Raw genomic sequence first — 15,032 nt, 5'->3', positions numbered from 1 at the left:
TTTTTGAACGAGAACTTACCAGATTTGTTGTTGAGAGACTCTGCTTTGTTCAGTATATCAACAGTAGTTTAAAACTGTTAATATTCATTTAATATTGTTTATATTATATATTGTTTATAATATTAATCTAATAAAGGAGTCTCTTTTAGGCTTTATTGCGACCTGGCCGTTTTGATAGGCACATTCTGATTGATTTGCCAACTCTGATAGAAAGGCAGGAAATATTTCAGCAACACCTGAAATCTATTACTTTGGAATCAACTCCTGACTCTTACTCTGAGAGATTAGCTAAACTAACTCCCCGATTTAGTGGTAATTTTGGTTTTTCTTTTAATTCATTTCATTCTATGAACTTATTCTTTTATTTGGTTTCCAGTTTTTATTAAGTAAGATCAAAATTTATTTCGCTTGCTCAAAAAATCCTGATTGCAGTAAGAGGAAAGAGTTTTTATTTATTTGTATAGTTTTGTAATTTAAATTGATAGAAATTAACACTTGAAACAATATCTTCAAGGGTTTTTTTTTTATCTGTCTTTATACAGTTAATATTTTTAGAAACTTTATTCAAAACTTCTGTAGATTCAAACAAATTGAAACTTTTATATATTTTTGTTAAATCTAAAATTTTATTTATTTTACTATTTGACCTCTTTTTGTTGTTGAAATATTTAAGATTATAAAATAATAGAAAAAATATTTTTTGCATAAGATTCATAACCTAAAGATCTAAATTTTTCAGGTGCTGACATTGCCAATGTATGCAATGAAGCAGCTCTGTATGCTGCACGCAACAAAAAGAAAAAAGTTTCTTCTACTGATTTAGAATATGCTGTTGAAAGAGTTGTTGGCGGTAATTATAGACATAATTTCTTCAGTTTTATTTTAGTTTTCCGTTTGAAAATCCCATTCATTAAGAGTTCATTCTATAATTTAATTTAGGTTTTCATAGTTTTCAATAAATTATTATTACAATAAATTATATTGCGTAAAAGTATGTATTCGGAATATGTTAGGAATGCTCTTCAGTTGTTTTCCTTTGACATTTTCATAACTTGTTTATGTAAGAAAATTTTTTTATTATTGAAACTTTCTTCTGCCGATCCCTTGAAGAACTTCTGATTATGAAAAGTTTCCTAAAAGAATTTCATATAGAGCTTCAGAATTGAAGAGTATTCCAAAATAGGAAAGTTTTTTTTTTCTTCTCTGAACAGCCCAGTACCGAAAGTACATTGCTTGGAAACATATTCAATGTCATTCACATAATACAGGGTAATTCAAAATGAATATAGCGATTACAAACAGCTGTAACTATTTTTATTTTATCCAACGTTGAACAGCCGACAAAATTTTGAGTTTATGACTATTAGTGTTCAACTCCATAGCCATGTAATTTTGAACCAATTCCAGAAGACAAGGAAACTCCTTGATCATTACCCAGGGTGCGTAGCATTTTTAAAAAGTATTTAAAGGTGCTTATCTTCGATTTTTAAAAGCCCTTAAAGGTGCTTTTTTCATTGGCTGTTTTTAAAAAAGTGCTTAATTTTCCCTTTTTGAAAATTAGATTTTTTTTCTTTACTGTGTCAATTTTTACTACGAATTATGCAAAAAAGCACAGTTTACATTGATCCATTCAGCATTTTCTCAATTAATTCTGAAGACTTAACACAATAATTTAAGCATGGCGGTCACAAGAAATAAATCAACATACCTGAGTAAAGGCTGAAACTGGACTAAATATTTTATTATAGATAAGAGGTTATATTAATGACAACGCTGCTGCCATCTATGTCAGCATTTGTGATGCCATCTTTGTACAACAATATAAACTAACTCATTCAACAAATTCAACCCCAATCTATTTTGGCGTATTGTCAGTTCGTAGCATATGAAAACGCCATTCATTTTACGTGATTCAAAATTTTATGATTTTTGACAATTGTCAAAAACAATGCCATAATGTTTTTTTCTTTGACATGACGGTTAAAACAAGATAAAACCGTCAATTGTCAAAAACTTTAAAATCCTGTCTAATTATGATATAAAGTGCTTACAAATATGTTTTGAGTGCTTAAAAGGTGCTTATTTTTTGTTGAATAATTTGGCTATGCACCCTGTTACCTCCAGAGGTATTGATTTGTTCTGGAAACATGGAGGACTTTGAGACTCGACTGATTTAGCGTGCATCAATGATCATTTATTACACGGGGAGTCTTCGGAGAGTGGGGATCAAACCCTTGGAACTCTTGGGCACAGGCTCAGTGCCCTACCTACGAAGCTATTCCAGTTCTAAGCTATAACTGAAACTGAACTTAGCGGCGCGACAGCCCATAGAGGGCCATGGCCTACTGTGCCCATCTCAGTTTTCTTGACCTTGGGCTCTGGGGTGCAGAAGCAGATGTTCCGGTTAGGTGGTCAGCCGAACGCGAAACCCCCAGTGTTCCCAAGCATGCTTGGTACTCATTTATCGACCCTTTGAAGGGATGAAAGGCTGAGTCAACCCTGCCCGGCCCAAGGATCGAACCCAGGACCTGTGGCGCGGGAGCGACATGTGCTACCACTCAGCCACCGTCGTTTAGCTATAACTATTTCATGAAAAAATAATTATCGATAACATTGAAATAGAATGTAGATAGAACTTCTAAATTTCTTTACGTAAGTGAAGCGGAATGCTACGCATGCACAGAGTTCATTAGTGAAAATGGCGAGTCCCATGCAGAAACCATTCTGCATATTAGAATTTAACAATTTTCATTCTGTTATCAAAGTACAGAGAAGATTTTGTCAGTGTTACAATCGATAACCTGAAAATGGGATCAACATATGAAGATGGCATAGAATGTTTGCGTAGGAAAACAATTGAAAAACTCAAAGAACACATTGGTAATGCGTTTGCATCGGCGACTGCACAAATGCTTCAGAATGGAATCTACTGCCGCCTAGATGTTGTCCGTGCAACGGAGAGAAGTCACATAAAAAATCTGTGCATGTCATACAAAATTTTGAAGTTCCTTCTACATTCTGTGTGAATTTTATCGATGAATTATTTTTTCATTAAATGGTTATAGGCATCTGTATTCATTTTGAATGACCCTGTATTTTCAGGAGATCAGTCCTTGTCTTTGATTTAGCACAGGGTTTCCACAGTCCTTAAAAACTGCGTGATTTTTATTTTGGAAAATAAGGGCCCTTATAAGTCTTAAATTTTTTTAAGAAAACAAAGTGCTTAATTTTTGCTTTAGTAAAGAGAGTGGGAGCCCTTTAGCTGTAATCTATAGTTTTGAATCAAATTGCAGGTACAGAGAAAAGAAGTAAAGTGATTTCTCCTCAAGAGAAGAAAATCATTGCTTTTCATGAATGTGGGCACGCATTAGTTGGATGGCTTATGAAATATACAGATGCACTCATGAAAGTAAGTTCATTTTTCTTCATTTATGTTGTTGTTGTTTCTAATGCCACAAGGTCAACCTGCTTGGTGAATTTAAGGCAGAGTGTGCGTTTCTTGTTTTTCAGTGGCGCCATCTATGGCCAAGAATTAGACTTCTGCCACACCCGTTTATAGGGCGGACACATTCATACATCCACAGATCGTAATTTGACCTGAAAATTACAGAACGATCGATCACCAATCCAGTACCCCCAGAGGTATTGATTTGTTATAGGAACATGGAGGACTTTTGCGACTTGAAAGATTTAACGTGCATCAGTCACTTTACTACGCGAGGAGTCTTCGGCCGGCGGGATTCAAACTGTCGGACGTGGGCCCAGCGTTTTGCCCACCAGGCTATCCCTAGCCACTCTTCATTTATTAATTATTTGTCTGCTAAACACTGTGCATTCAGCGATAACCAGCGACGAACCCTATGTTTTCCCCATGCAAACCATCCGTGTAGGCTATGGACACAAAAGACGTGAAGAACAGTGCCTGACAAAGGCGAGGACAGTTGCCCTGGGCCCCACATCAGAGGCGGCCCCAAAATCGAATAAAAAGTTTATTTTAGATTTCCTTCTTTAATGAATTTTTTTTAAATCAAAATATCAGTACGGGGAAAAATCTGTCAGTTTTCTATTAGCTTCTTCTAGCTAATCCATTGTATGAACACAAAAAATCTATATTTCGTAAATCCGTTGCTTTCTAGGGAGGAATTCAGCTCGCAATTATGAAAGACAAATTTGGCCAATCAAAAGCTGTATTTTTACATATCTCAAAATGCAATGTGTTTACAAAAATATAGACTTCTGATTGGCTTGATTCAACCATCATAATTGCTAAAATTCAGCTGTATTCCTCCCTAATGTCAGCCAGGATAGGAATTTTTTGCAGCTAGATGTCAAAGTTAACAATCTGAAAATAACAGTCCGAAATCTGCATTTGGCATGATGGACATAGAATTGCCAGAAAATCAATAAAATGCACAGAACAATATTTCGTCTGACCATTAGAAGGAGGACTTAATAGCTATTTTAGGTTCTAGTCAATTTTTTTTTACCTATGCATAATGAGGTGAAAATTTAAATACCTTCATAAAGTTTGGTTCTTCATTATTGAAGCAGTGGGGACCTCTACAAAGAAGATTTTGCCCGGGCCCCAATTAGGCTATGTCGGGACCTGGTGAAGAAGGCTTTGGCTGTTTACTTCTGTATCGAGTGTATTTGATGAATTAGTGTCAAAAATCTCATGACTTTGTTGCTTAGAAACGAAAAAAAAATTGGTTTAATTGATCAGCTTCTCAATATCCAAATACATGCAATTTATAACAAATGAGAGCATTTTAATACTTAATTATTGTTGACTACAATATAAAACAGAAACACAAAATATTTGGATGGGGAAATAGTTTTTGGAATATGTAATGTATTATTATGCGGCTAATTCTCTATATGACGAAGTGGCTGTCATCTAATGATGAATTTTCCAGAATGTCATCCTTTCCATTTTTAGACTTTTAGCTTCCATATTTTTTAACGAAAAAAAGAGTCAATTTAATGGAATTTCTTTCAAACCAATTCTCTCTGACATGTGCCCACCCGTTTCAGGAACCACTGGTGTAATTCATTCTAGAGATAATGCATATCTTATAACCGTCATAGAACAGGCGACCCAATTTTGGGTCTACGACTACTAATATTCAACTCTGAAGTCTTGTAATTTTGAACCCAATCCAGAAGACAAGGGAACTCCTGGATCAAGTATTGGGAGAAATTTGCCTTCGTGAAGCATTTTTTAATGAAACTAACCCGCTTTTGTGTTGCATGGAGAAGAAACCTCAAGAACCTCCCACGGTTAGCCTGGCGGCTAGGGGACTCTAACCCATGATTCATCTACCACTGAGAATATTTCACATCAGCACTGCAATCAGTGCAAGCGGGATGTGAAATTCCTTTCTACCAGCCATCGCTGGGAATCCGGTTCACCTCATTAGAAAGGGAATGCTCTACCCGAGTCATCTCGGCTCGATAATGCGTATCATCAGAATTATTATTTCAAACATTCCGTTATAAAGTTAACTTAAAAAAATGTTTGTATCGAGATTATTTTTAATAAAAGTCAATTTTTTCCTTATGTATTCCACTATAATTAAACTTTTTAAATTTAATCTGAATATATCGACTCTAATACTTTGACATTAATGTCCTGTTTTTGATATTCTGTAGAAATATACAATTATCGGTTATAGAAACCGCATGTTGTCGGCTGCTTTTCCGAGCATTCAGCAACACAAAAGTCGGTTCCTATGACCAATATTGCATAAATTTTGATACTGTAATATAGTGTCAAAAAATATCAATATTTTACTATGAATCGTGATATTTTACCAACTATTTTATATTATTTTTACAGTAATCAATGTTTCCCCTTTACCTTCTAAAAATGTATCAACTCTCATAGTAATATCATATTCAATAATTATCATCATGGTTAATATTTGCGATAATGTCTTTTAGATATGCTATTAATGGATGGTGTTTTCTACACTAGGGAACGCTGCAAGCTCGATACCGCCTAAATTTCCGGTTTACTGTTTCCGTTGTATTTTAATGCCATTTCGCATCATTTTGTTTTGAGATTCTTGCAAACATGGTATTTGATTACTTATTACTTATGTTTACAATGCTAAAAGTGTTAACACTAACGTAAAATGGTGCACAGCTTGCTACAAGAGCAAACAGTAATAAACAAATGGAAAGAGGCCAAATCAGGACAGCCAAAAAGCGAGTTATTCAAAATCTAGCAACCATGTCACCTTTTTTAACAATATATAAATAACTGAAACAAATTTTTACTTTAAACTCACCAGAATTATTTAATAACATTAATATCTTATGAAATATGGCAGATTTGAACTCAGAAATTATCTAATTTACTTCTTTTGATGAAAACAAAATTATCCGTTTGAAAATATCGCTTCGCAGAATAACATGTAGTAAGCAGCTGCAAACTTTTTAACCGAAACTAGAGCAGGTATCGAGCTCAAGATTGTTATTATTTACATTTATATTGAATACACCATCCATAATGATAGTAATATTATCATATTTGAACTTTCTTATCAATTGTATTTGCTATGTATCAATCAATTTGTATTGGCATATATTTTTACTGTGTGGACACTTATATTTTACTTTCATTTGAAGGTATCCATTGTTCCGAGAACTACAAACGTTCTAGGTTTTGCTCAATACCTTCCTTCAGATCAAAAGCTGTATTCATCGGAAGAAGTAAGTTTAACATGTTTTAAATGCAAAATATATTAGTTGTTGTTGCCAAATTTTAATTCTTTGGACAGAAGTAATAAAATAAAATAAAACTTTTTTTTTCAGAAGAAAGAAAAGAGGAATAACTTTTTATTTTATTTTTGACATCTAAAACAAAATGAAGAAAGTAGCATGATTAACTTTCAAAAGGTGTTACAAAAAATGTTGGTTGTCATAAAATATGCCCAACATTTTCCATTTTAGGTTTAATACAATAAAATTACTTTTTTTCCTTTTCAATCAGCATGAAAAAACATAGTTTTTGAAATGTTTATTAGTTTATTTTTAGTTTTGTTCTTAAAAGTGGTCAAAATATACATAATTTGCTTAATTTATATAAATTTGTCTATGTTCTACCTAGTGACAAATCAGTATAAATTTTTTCAAATGCTTTTAATGATTCTGTGCAGTCAAGCAGCTTTCCCAATAATTCTGTTTAGAAAAAAAGTTATTTAAATAAGGCAGTTTGATTTTTGATTTTCAAATAAAAATACTCAACTTATAAAACATGTTTATATGTGTCCAAATTGTTGCAGTCATTGGCTTATAACAGTTATAAACCTGTTGCTTCAAAACTTGAACTTATAGTAAGACCTTCATTACTCTACTGTGACCATAGCTTTGCCTGCTACAGTGTTGCAAGAATGAATGCACATTACATCTTCATCTGTCATCATCAATGGCTCGACAGGCCAGGGTGGGCCTTTGCCTTCTCAAGAAGTTTTTTTACTGCGTGTTTTCCAGTTTTTAGTTTTTTAAGACCAAAAGATCTTTTTCTAGGCCATCTATATATTGTTATCAATCAGCTAATGCTATCACAATCAAATTTTAATTTGAAAGCAAATTTATTTATTTATTTTTTTCAGCTAAAGAGTAGAAATTTCCAGGAATTTTGTTTTGTCTGTAAAGAAGCAACTCCGTTTTAGAATATGAGTAAAAATACGGGGGCAATAAAATCAATAATAGCTGGCATGTTATTAGAAATAATCAGTGTATGAGTTTAAATGCTGTCATGCCACCAATATAAGATTTAGTTTCGTGACAGTATTTATACTCATACACAGGGCTGATTGTGCTCCGGAAAAAATCTGGATTTTTCGCTAACCGTGATCTGGAAGTTACGAGAGATCGAAGGTTCAAACGTTTAAAAAAATCTTTGATCACAAAAGTTTCCGGAAATCAAATTTTCAAAGGTGGAACTTAAAAACTCTGTTTATTTTATTTGTTTGTAAGGGAGAGCCAGATACTTTATAAGCTTATATTCAAGATTAATATTCATTTTTTATCAGTAAATAGTTATTATAATAAACTCAAGAAAAAAAGACATATTTGTAAATTTCAATTACTTCTCCAGGTCATCATAGATATGTGTAAATGGTATAGGTATGGGTAAAATTTTAAATATATTTTAAATAAACTAAGAAATATTGATAAAAAGGAAAAATCTTGTTTAAATTTTTTTCTAATTTTTCGATTTAAACATTTTTTTTTACTCAAGAAATTTTACGGAATTTTGACTTGGGCTCACTATCACCCCTGCATACATTTGCTTATGAGATATTAGTAACTCTGTCCCAAGCAGTTAAAGTAAAATACAGCTTACTATTTACATATTGAATGAAATAAACTTTAGCAAGTGAGCCTGATGCTGCATAATATAATACAGGGGTGGCCAAGCTCCTTAATAGTCGAGCCATTTTTCAAAATTTGAAATTCTTTGCGAGCCGCAAATAAATACGTATTTAAAAGGTATGCAAAAAAGGTATTAAAATTTTTTTTACATTTATTATATTTATTGAAAACATATAAGTAAAAGTACAAAATATGTGTATTGAATTTAAATATTAAAAATTAAACAGATTTATTTTACTTCTCTTGGTAATTCTTTAAAAATTGGTGAATAATTGGTGACAGCACTTCTCAGTATTTCCTTGAGATGCTGGTTAGTTAATACTGATCGGTGTTTGGATTTCACGAATTTCAAAGGAATTGGAATAAAATGATTCACATAAGTACGTTGTTCCGAATATTGAAATAATTCGACCAACAGCCTTTTTTAATTCAGGATACTTCGATTCTGGTACAAATTTCCAAAATTCAGGAATCGACGTCGACTTATATTTTAATTGTAGAGCTTGATCTTCTTGCCACTTTATTAATTCTAATTCTACAGATGCTTTTTGTGTCATAATTATATTGGAAATGGAAAACTCACCTTGAATTGAACAACGCTGCACTTAGTTTTTCATATTTGTTCTCAGTAATTTAAAAGACATTTTGAAACACATACGGAACGATAATAATTTTTTTAAATATAATAGCACAAAAATGAAAAGGGAACTCGGATATATTTATTGAAAGCCTCAAATAATTCTTCAAAGAGCCGCGTGTGGCTCGCGAGCCCCAGGTTGGCCACCCCTTATATAATATATGCATATTGAGTATGTATAGATCTGAAAATATTTTTTTTAAATTGAATTTTAATATTTTATTTTCAAGTTCTTGTTCTTAAATACTTCTCACCACTTCCTTTGCTATGCGGTCGGCAGCAGTTTACTGCAACATGTTTGCCCTAAATATTAAAATTGTACAAAATTGTTATAACAAAGGCCTGTTATCAATGTATTGTATGCTCACTATAAGCATTTTGCAACACGAGGATTCTTTTGTCAAATTCAAAATGATGCATCGAATTTATTTAAATTGTCTTTTAAATTAACATTGCAGCATAGAATAAATAAATTAAAAAATAAGTAAATAAATTTCCTACTGAAATCAATGAATTAAATCAAAAGGTGAATAAATTGTGATTTGTATACTAATATTTTTTCCCTGAATCAATTCTATAATTTTCTGTGTTCTTTTCCAACTTCTTCTCCTGCACGACAGCCCCTTACAAGCCTTGGCTGCCTCAACCACACGTAGCCTCCAATGCTTCCTGTCCATGGCGACTTTTTTCCAGTTATTTATCTTTAATACTTTTAGATCTTTAGCAGTGTCACCCAGCCATCTAGTTGGAGGTCTTCCTCTAGCCCGAGATCCCGAAGGATTTTTAAAGGTGGCGATTCGGACTGCATTATTTTCTGGACCTCTCCAGATATGGCCAAGCCATCTTAATCTATTGCTTCGGATGACCTGCACTATCTGTGGCTGTCCATAGAGTCTATATAATTCAAAGTTGTATCTGATTCGCCAACAACCTTTCTCCTGTACTGGGCCAAAAATATTTCTAAGGATTTTCCTTTCAAAAACACCAAGAGTACACTGAGTGTCTACGTTTAGTGTCCATGTTTCACTTGCATAGAGCAATACAGGTAGAATAAGAATCATAAATTGTAATTTTAGTTTTTTGACTGATTAGGCTTGATCTTAATTGCTTTCTTAGTCCAAAGAAACGCTTGCCATTTTAATTCTGTTGTCTACTTCTGTTTTTATGCTGTTTTGATCATTGATTATTGTTCCAAGGTATTTGAAGTTCTTTTCCAACAGTTCAATGAAATATGAACTCAAAGAAGTTCAAATGTGGTAAATTAATTTTTGTGATAAATTATAATTTAAATAATTGTTCATCTTCACAGCACATTCAACTCTTTTTATTCAGATAGCATAACTGTGGATTTTTTTTCACTTCTACATCCAAAGACTTTTTTAAAAAAATGTCTTAGCATTTACAGGGTGTGTAGTGTTTTTAAATGGTGCTTATTTTTTATTTGCATTTTTTAAAAGCCTTTAAATGTGCTTTTTTTATTTGGGGTTTGTGAAAAGTGCTTAATTTTCTCTATTTTAGAAAGAGTTTTTTCTTTGTCGTGTCGATTTTCGTTATAAATTTTTAAAAAAATTCTTGATTTTTCTCAATTTTCTCTGCAGTTTTTATCAGTAGCTAGTTATTTTATCATGATTATGTAAAGTTTTTGAATTTTATAAATAAGATAAAAACTTTATAAATAAGAACTTATAAATTAAGAACTATAAACGATAGAAAAAATAATATTTATTATTACGCAGATCCTTATTATGATCTTTTTAGGAAAGTAATTAAATATATTTTTTTAATTTCTTGAAAATAACTTAAGAGGTGCTTTTTTTGTTGAAAATTCTGGCTACGCAGCCTGATTTAAAATTACAGGAGGAGGTATATAAGAATGTTTTTTTCTCTTTGAAAAAAATATGTATAAATGATACACAAAAGTCTAATAAAATATTTGTCTTTTTTGTTTACAGTTATTTGAGAGAATGTGTATGGCATTGGGAGGAAGAGCAGCTGAAGCATTAGTCTTCAATCAAATTAGTACTGGTAAGTTTTTGCTTTAATTGTGAACATGCATTTTTCTTGGCCTCCATTATCAAGTTGGAAAGAAATCAAAGTACTCAATTTACAAAGCATTTGTCAGATTCAAATTATTGGGTATCTGATAATAAGTGAGACACAATTCGTTTATGATGCATAGCATTACATTCTTCAAGTAGTTTGATTGAATTACAATACTATAAATTCAAGTGAAAAATAAAAAGATTGAACTATACATTATTTAGTGAGACTCAATTCTTTTAAGATGCTGCTTAACATAACATTCTTCAGGTAGTTTGATTGAATTTTAAACAAACAATACTATAAATTCAAGTGAAAAATAAAAAGAGTAAACTTTACACTGTTATATAAACAGACAGGGTGGCCATAAATTAGGAAGAGCAGGGAAATTTTCTGCAAAAATTAGAGAAATCACAGAAAATTCATCTGAAATGCTAAAAAAAATCAGTAAAATCAATTTACTTGTATGTTAATGACAAGTATAAGTTCTTTGTAATACATTTTAAGACTATGACATGACTGAAAAATTAATAAAAATATATCCACTGGTTACAAAAATTAGGGAAATTCAGTCTGGAAAGTCTTTTTTTTTTTATTCTGAGTGTTTGTGGGCACCCCAAGAAAGCTCCACATAAAAATAAAAGTACAGTGCCCGCCGCTAATAAAATCACCGGATAATAAAATCAGCCGCTTTATAAAATCAAATCGGCAAGAACCGAATCGTTACAATATTAATACATGTTAAAAACATCCTTTAATAAAATCAATGCCGCCGCTTTTTAAAATCAAAATTTTGACTACATAATAAATCAAAGGTGCAATATTTCAGCTTTTTTGTTCTTATTTATAAAATTTTATTTTTCGAAGTTTAAAGATTTTTTTAGAAGAAGCAACAGTTACTCACAAACCTGTGAAACTGGTGTGGTTAGCACTTTTCTGCGATATACATAGTGTAAGAGTTAAGGAAAAATGTGGGTGGTAAGCGGCGAGTTCATAGAAATCAATTTATCAATGTCAATTCCTTGACTTGAATGAAGTTTGGAGAAACCTATCTCACTCAACAGGGGTCGAATTCCTATCTTACTTTTTATTGAATGAACCATAGAAGGGAGAGAAGTTTCTTTTGTTATCTATCTTAACAGAGAACATGAATAGATTTCCAAAAACTGTCTGTGTGCATGTTCCATATTATTTCAGCCGTTTGAGTAAATTATAGTTAGAGCGCATATCATTTTTAAGTTTGTTTGGTGTTAAATTTTATCAGCATGCCGAAAAGGATGGATTTGAGTCTTAAAGATAAATTCGAAGTGTTGCAAAACTATGATAAGTTTCCTAAATGTAGTCAACGTGAAGTTTCAATGGAGATGGGGCTCATAACTGTTTCGAAGAAATGATCAGCAATAAAGAAAATGAAATGTACGAGAATTTTTCACGTTACGTATTTATTGACGATAACCTGCAAACATCAGGAGAAAAATCTGATTCTGAAATTGTTACAGACATCAAAAATTGCAAAGTTATTTCCCATCAAGGAATGAAGGAATCAGACTCAGAAGATGAAATAAACTCATCAGTGCCATCTTCAATGGAAGTCAGTAAAGCACTTAATGTATTGCGGAAAGCTTTAGAACAAAAAGGAAGAATATCGAAAACTATAAAAACTTCTATAAACTCTCAAATGATGTTGAAAAGTTAATTTTAAATACTGCAACTCAAGCAACCATTGATCGGTTGTTTGCAAACCTTTTGTAAATTTAATCTTTTGTAGGGTTTTACTTTATTAAAATAATTAAATTTGTTAAAATAAATCATTAATGTGGTCATTATTTCAGCTTTTAAAGTGTGTGCATTTAGAATGTATCGTAAAAAAGTTTTCTTTTTTCAAATGTTGAATCGCCTCTTAATAAAATCAGCCGGTTAATAAAATCAAAAGAGCATAAAACGAAAGTGATTTTAATAAACGGCGGGCACTGTACACAGAAATATGCCACTTCAAACAGAAATATTATAGTTTTGGTTCTATAATATACAGCATTCCTCAGTGCAAGAACGCAGAATGAAAAAGAAGATGATTTGAGAATCAAAGTTTTAATTAATTTGGAATGAAATATATCTGAGAACAGAAAAAAAAGAATGCAAAGATATATTAAAATTTCAAGAAAGTGTTTCCAAAAAAAAAAAAAATATGGTATTGTTATTGTGCCCCTTTGGATATTCCTTACCCTACATTTCATATTGTAATAAATTATTAATGTTTTACTCTCTGTTGAAATAACCAAACCACTATTGACCGACCATTTATTTGTAGGGGCCAAAGATGACCTTCAGAAAGTGACAAAGATGGCATACTCTCAAATAAGGCAGTATGGTATGGATGAAATAATTGGTCCCCTCTCATTTCCTTCCGAGGAAGAAACTGGTGAAAGCAATTTTGTTGGTAAAAAACCTTACAGTAAAAGATTGGCTCGTACCATCGACGAAGTGAGCACACATTTATATCACTATTTTGACCTTTTTACTTAAAGCTCTTAATTTATGACTGATTTCAATGACAATTAGAGTAACTAGAATTTTTAGACTAAAAAAATCTGTTTTATATATATATATATATATATATACTAGGGGGCTCAGCCCTCTGTTCGCTACCACTCACCAACCCCCATGATTGCTTCACAATAATTGTCTTTTCTTGGCAGAAAACAGTTTTTCTACTAAAGTTAAAATTATTCCCTTAACATGTATATGCTAAAAGGAATTATGTTTGCTTATGCTTGTGCCTCTACTTCCCACGTCCAAATAATAGGTACTATCTATTACAGGGTTCCTACACGGTCAGGAAAACCTGCAAAAGTCAGGCTATTCTAAAATTAAGCTAAAAAGTCAGGATTTTTTTTTACATATTCATAAAGTCAGGATTTATCTTACATATTCATATAGTTAGGAAAATTAAAAAAAAAAACTATAGTTCATTCAAAGACTGACAGGCAAAAATAAAGTTTCAAGGAAAAATTCTGTCATTCAAAATATGTAATTTCCTCATAATAACATTCCTCTTTCGCTGGTAGAACTTGTCCTGTTAGCAATTTTCCTCCTGTTTATCCAATGATAAGGAATTTTTGATAGGGTTGCTAGGTTTATTGCTCTTTGTGTGAATAACTGGTTTACAGACAATAGTAGCTGAAACAACAGCAGAAAAATCAAAAAAGGAATTTTTACTGTTTTGTGATGCTGCCAAAAAAAAGAAGAGCAAAAAAGTTTCTTAGAGTTTCATCCACAGCAAAAGTGATTTTAAAAAAAATTTCGAAATATTTGCACAGAGAAAAAAAATTTTAAAATTTGTGGGAGGTTATAAAAATTTTTCTTATCCTCTCTCATGGTAATGCAACAGTCGAAGGGGGGTTTTCAATCAATAAAAGCTTATTGGTTGAAAACCTCAATGAAGACTCTATTATTTCACAAAGGCGCATGTATGATTATGTTTCATTTATAAATAAATGGAATAAAAAACATAGACATTAATGAAAAAATGCTAGATGCTGTAAAAGGATCTATAACAAGATGGAGACATGCATTAGAAGCCAAAAAAGAAAAAAGAAAGAATAAAAAAGCTGAAATTTCTGGAAAACGAATAAAGGAAAAGGTTGATGATTTGAAATTAAGAAAATCTAAATTGACGAAAACTGCTGCAACAGAACTGGATGTTCTTGATTCAGAAATTGTCAAACAACAAAATATGTTGAGAAATATTGTATAACATAGGAGCCCCTGAGTTTCTCCGGAAGCTTGCAGTTATTACAGAAATAAATTTAAAAATACTGAGAAAAAAAAGATCTTTCTGATTTTATTTTTCTCACAGGTTCATATCTGCCAACTTTTAATCCTTTGGAGGAAGATTTTCCCCAGTGGTAGTAAAATGGAATTTAAATTACATTTTTAGGCAGAAACATACGCTGTATTTTAAAACAGCTTA

General features: G+C 31.8%; 1 protein-coding gene across 1 annotated transcript in view; it reads left to right on the top strand.

Annotated features, from left to right (window-relative positions):
• The window catches only part of Spg7 (SPG7 matrix AAA peptidase subunit, paraplegin), a 73,021-nt gene that overhangs the window by 50,120 nt on the left and 7,869 nt on the right, over window positions 1-15,032 (top strand). Inside the window, exons 13-18 of the mRNA XM_087150724.1 lie at window positions 150-312; window positions 740-850; window positions 3,294-3,409; window positions 6,634-6,717; window positions 10,975-11,047; window positions 13,371-13,543. Of these exons, the coding sequence (XP_087006850.1) occupies window positions 150-312; window positions 740-850; window positions 3,294-3,409; window positions 6,634-6,717; window positions 10,975-11,047; window positions 13,371-13,543 (720 nt within the window). The remainder of the gene's footprint in view (window positions 1-149; window positions 313-739; window positions 851-3,293; window positions 3,410-6,633; window positions 6,718-10,974; window positions 11,048-13,370; window positions 13,544-15,032) is intronic.

Source organism: Parasteatoda tepidariorum, chromosome 9, assembly GCF_982258835.1.
Source record: "Parasteatoda tepidariorum strain Cologne lab strain chromosome 9, Ptep-v5.0, whole genome shotgun sequence".
In the NCBI taxonomy this organism is placed as follows: Eukaryota; Metazoa; Arthropoda; class Arachnida; order Araneae; family Theridiidae; genus Parasteatoda; species Parasteatoda tepidariorum.
This window is presented reverse-complemented; position numbering and strand designations above follow the sequence as displayed.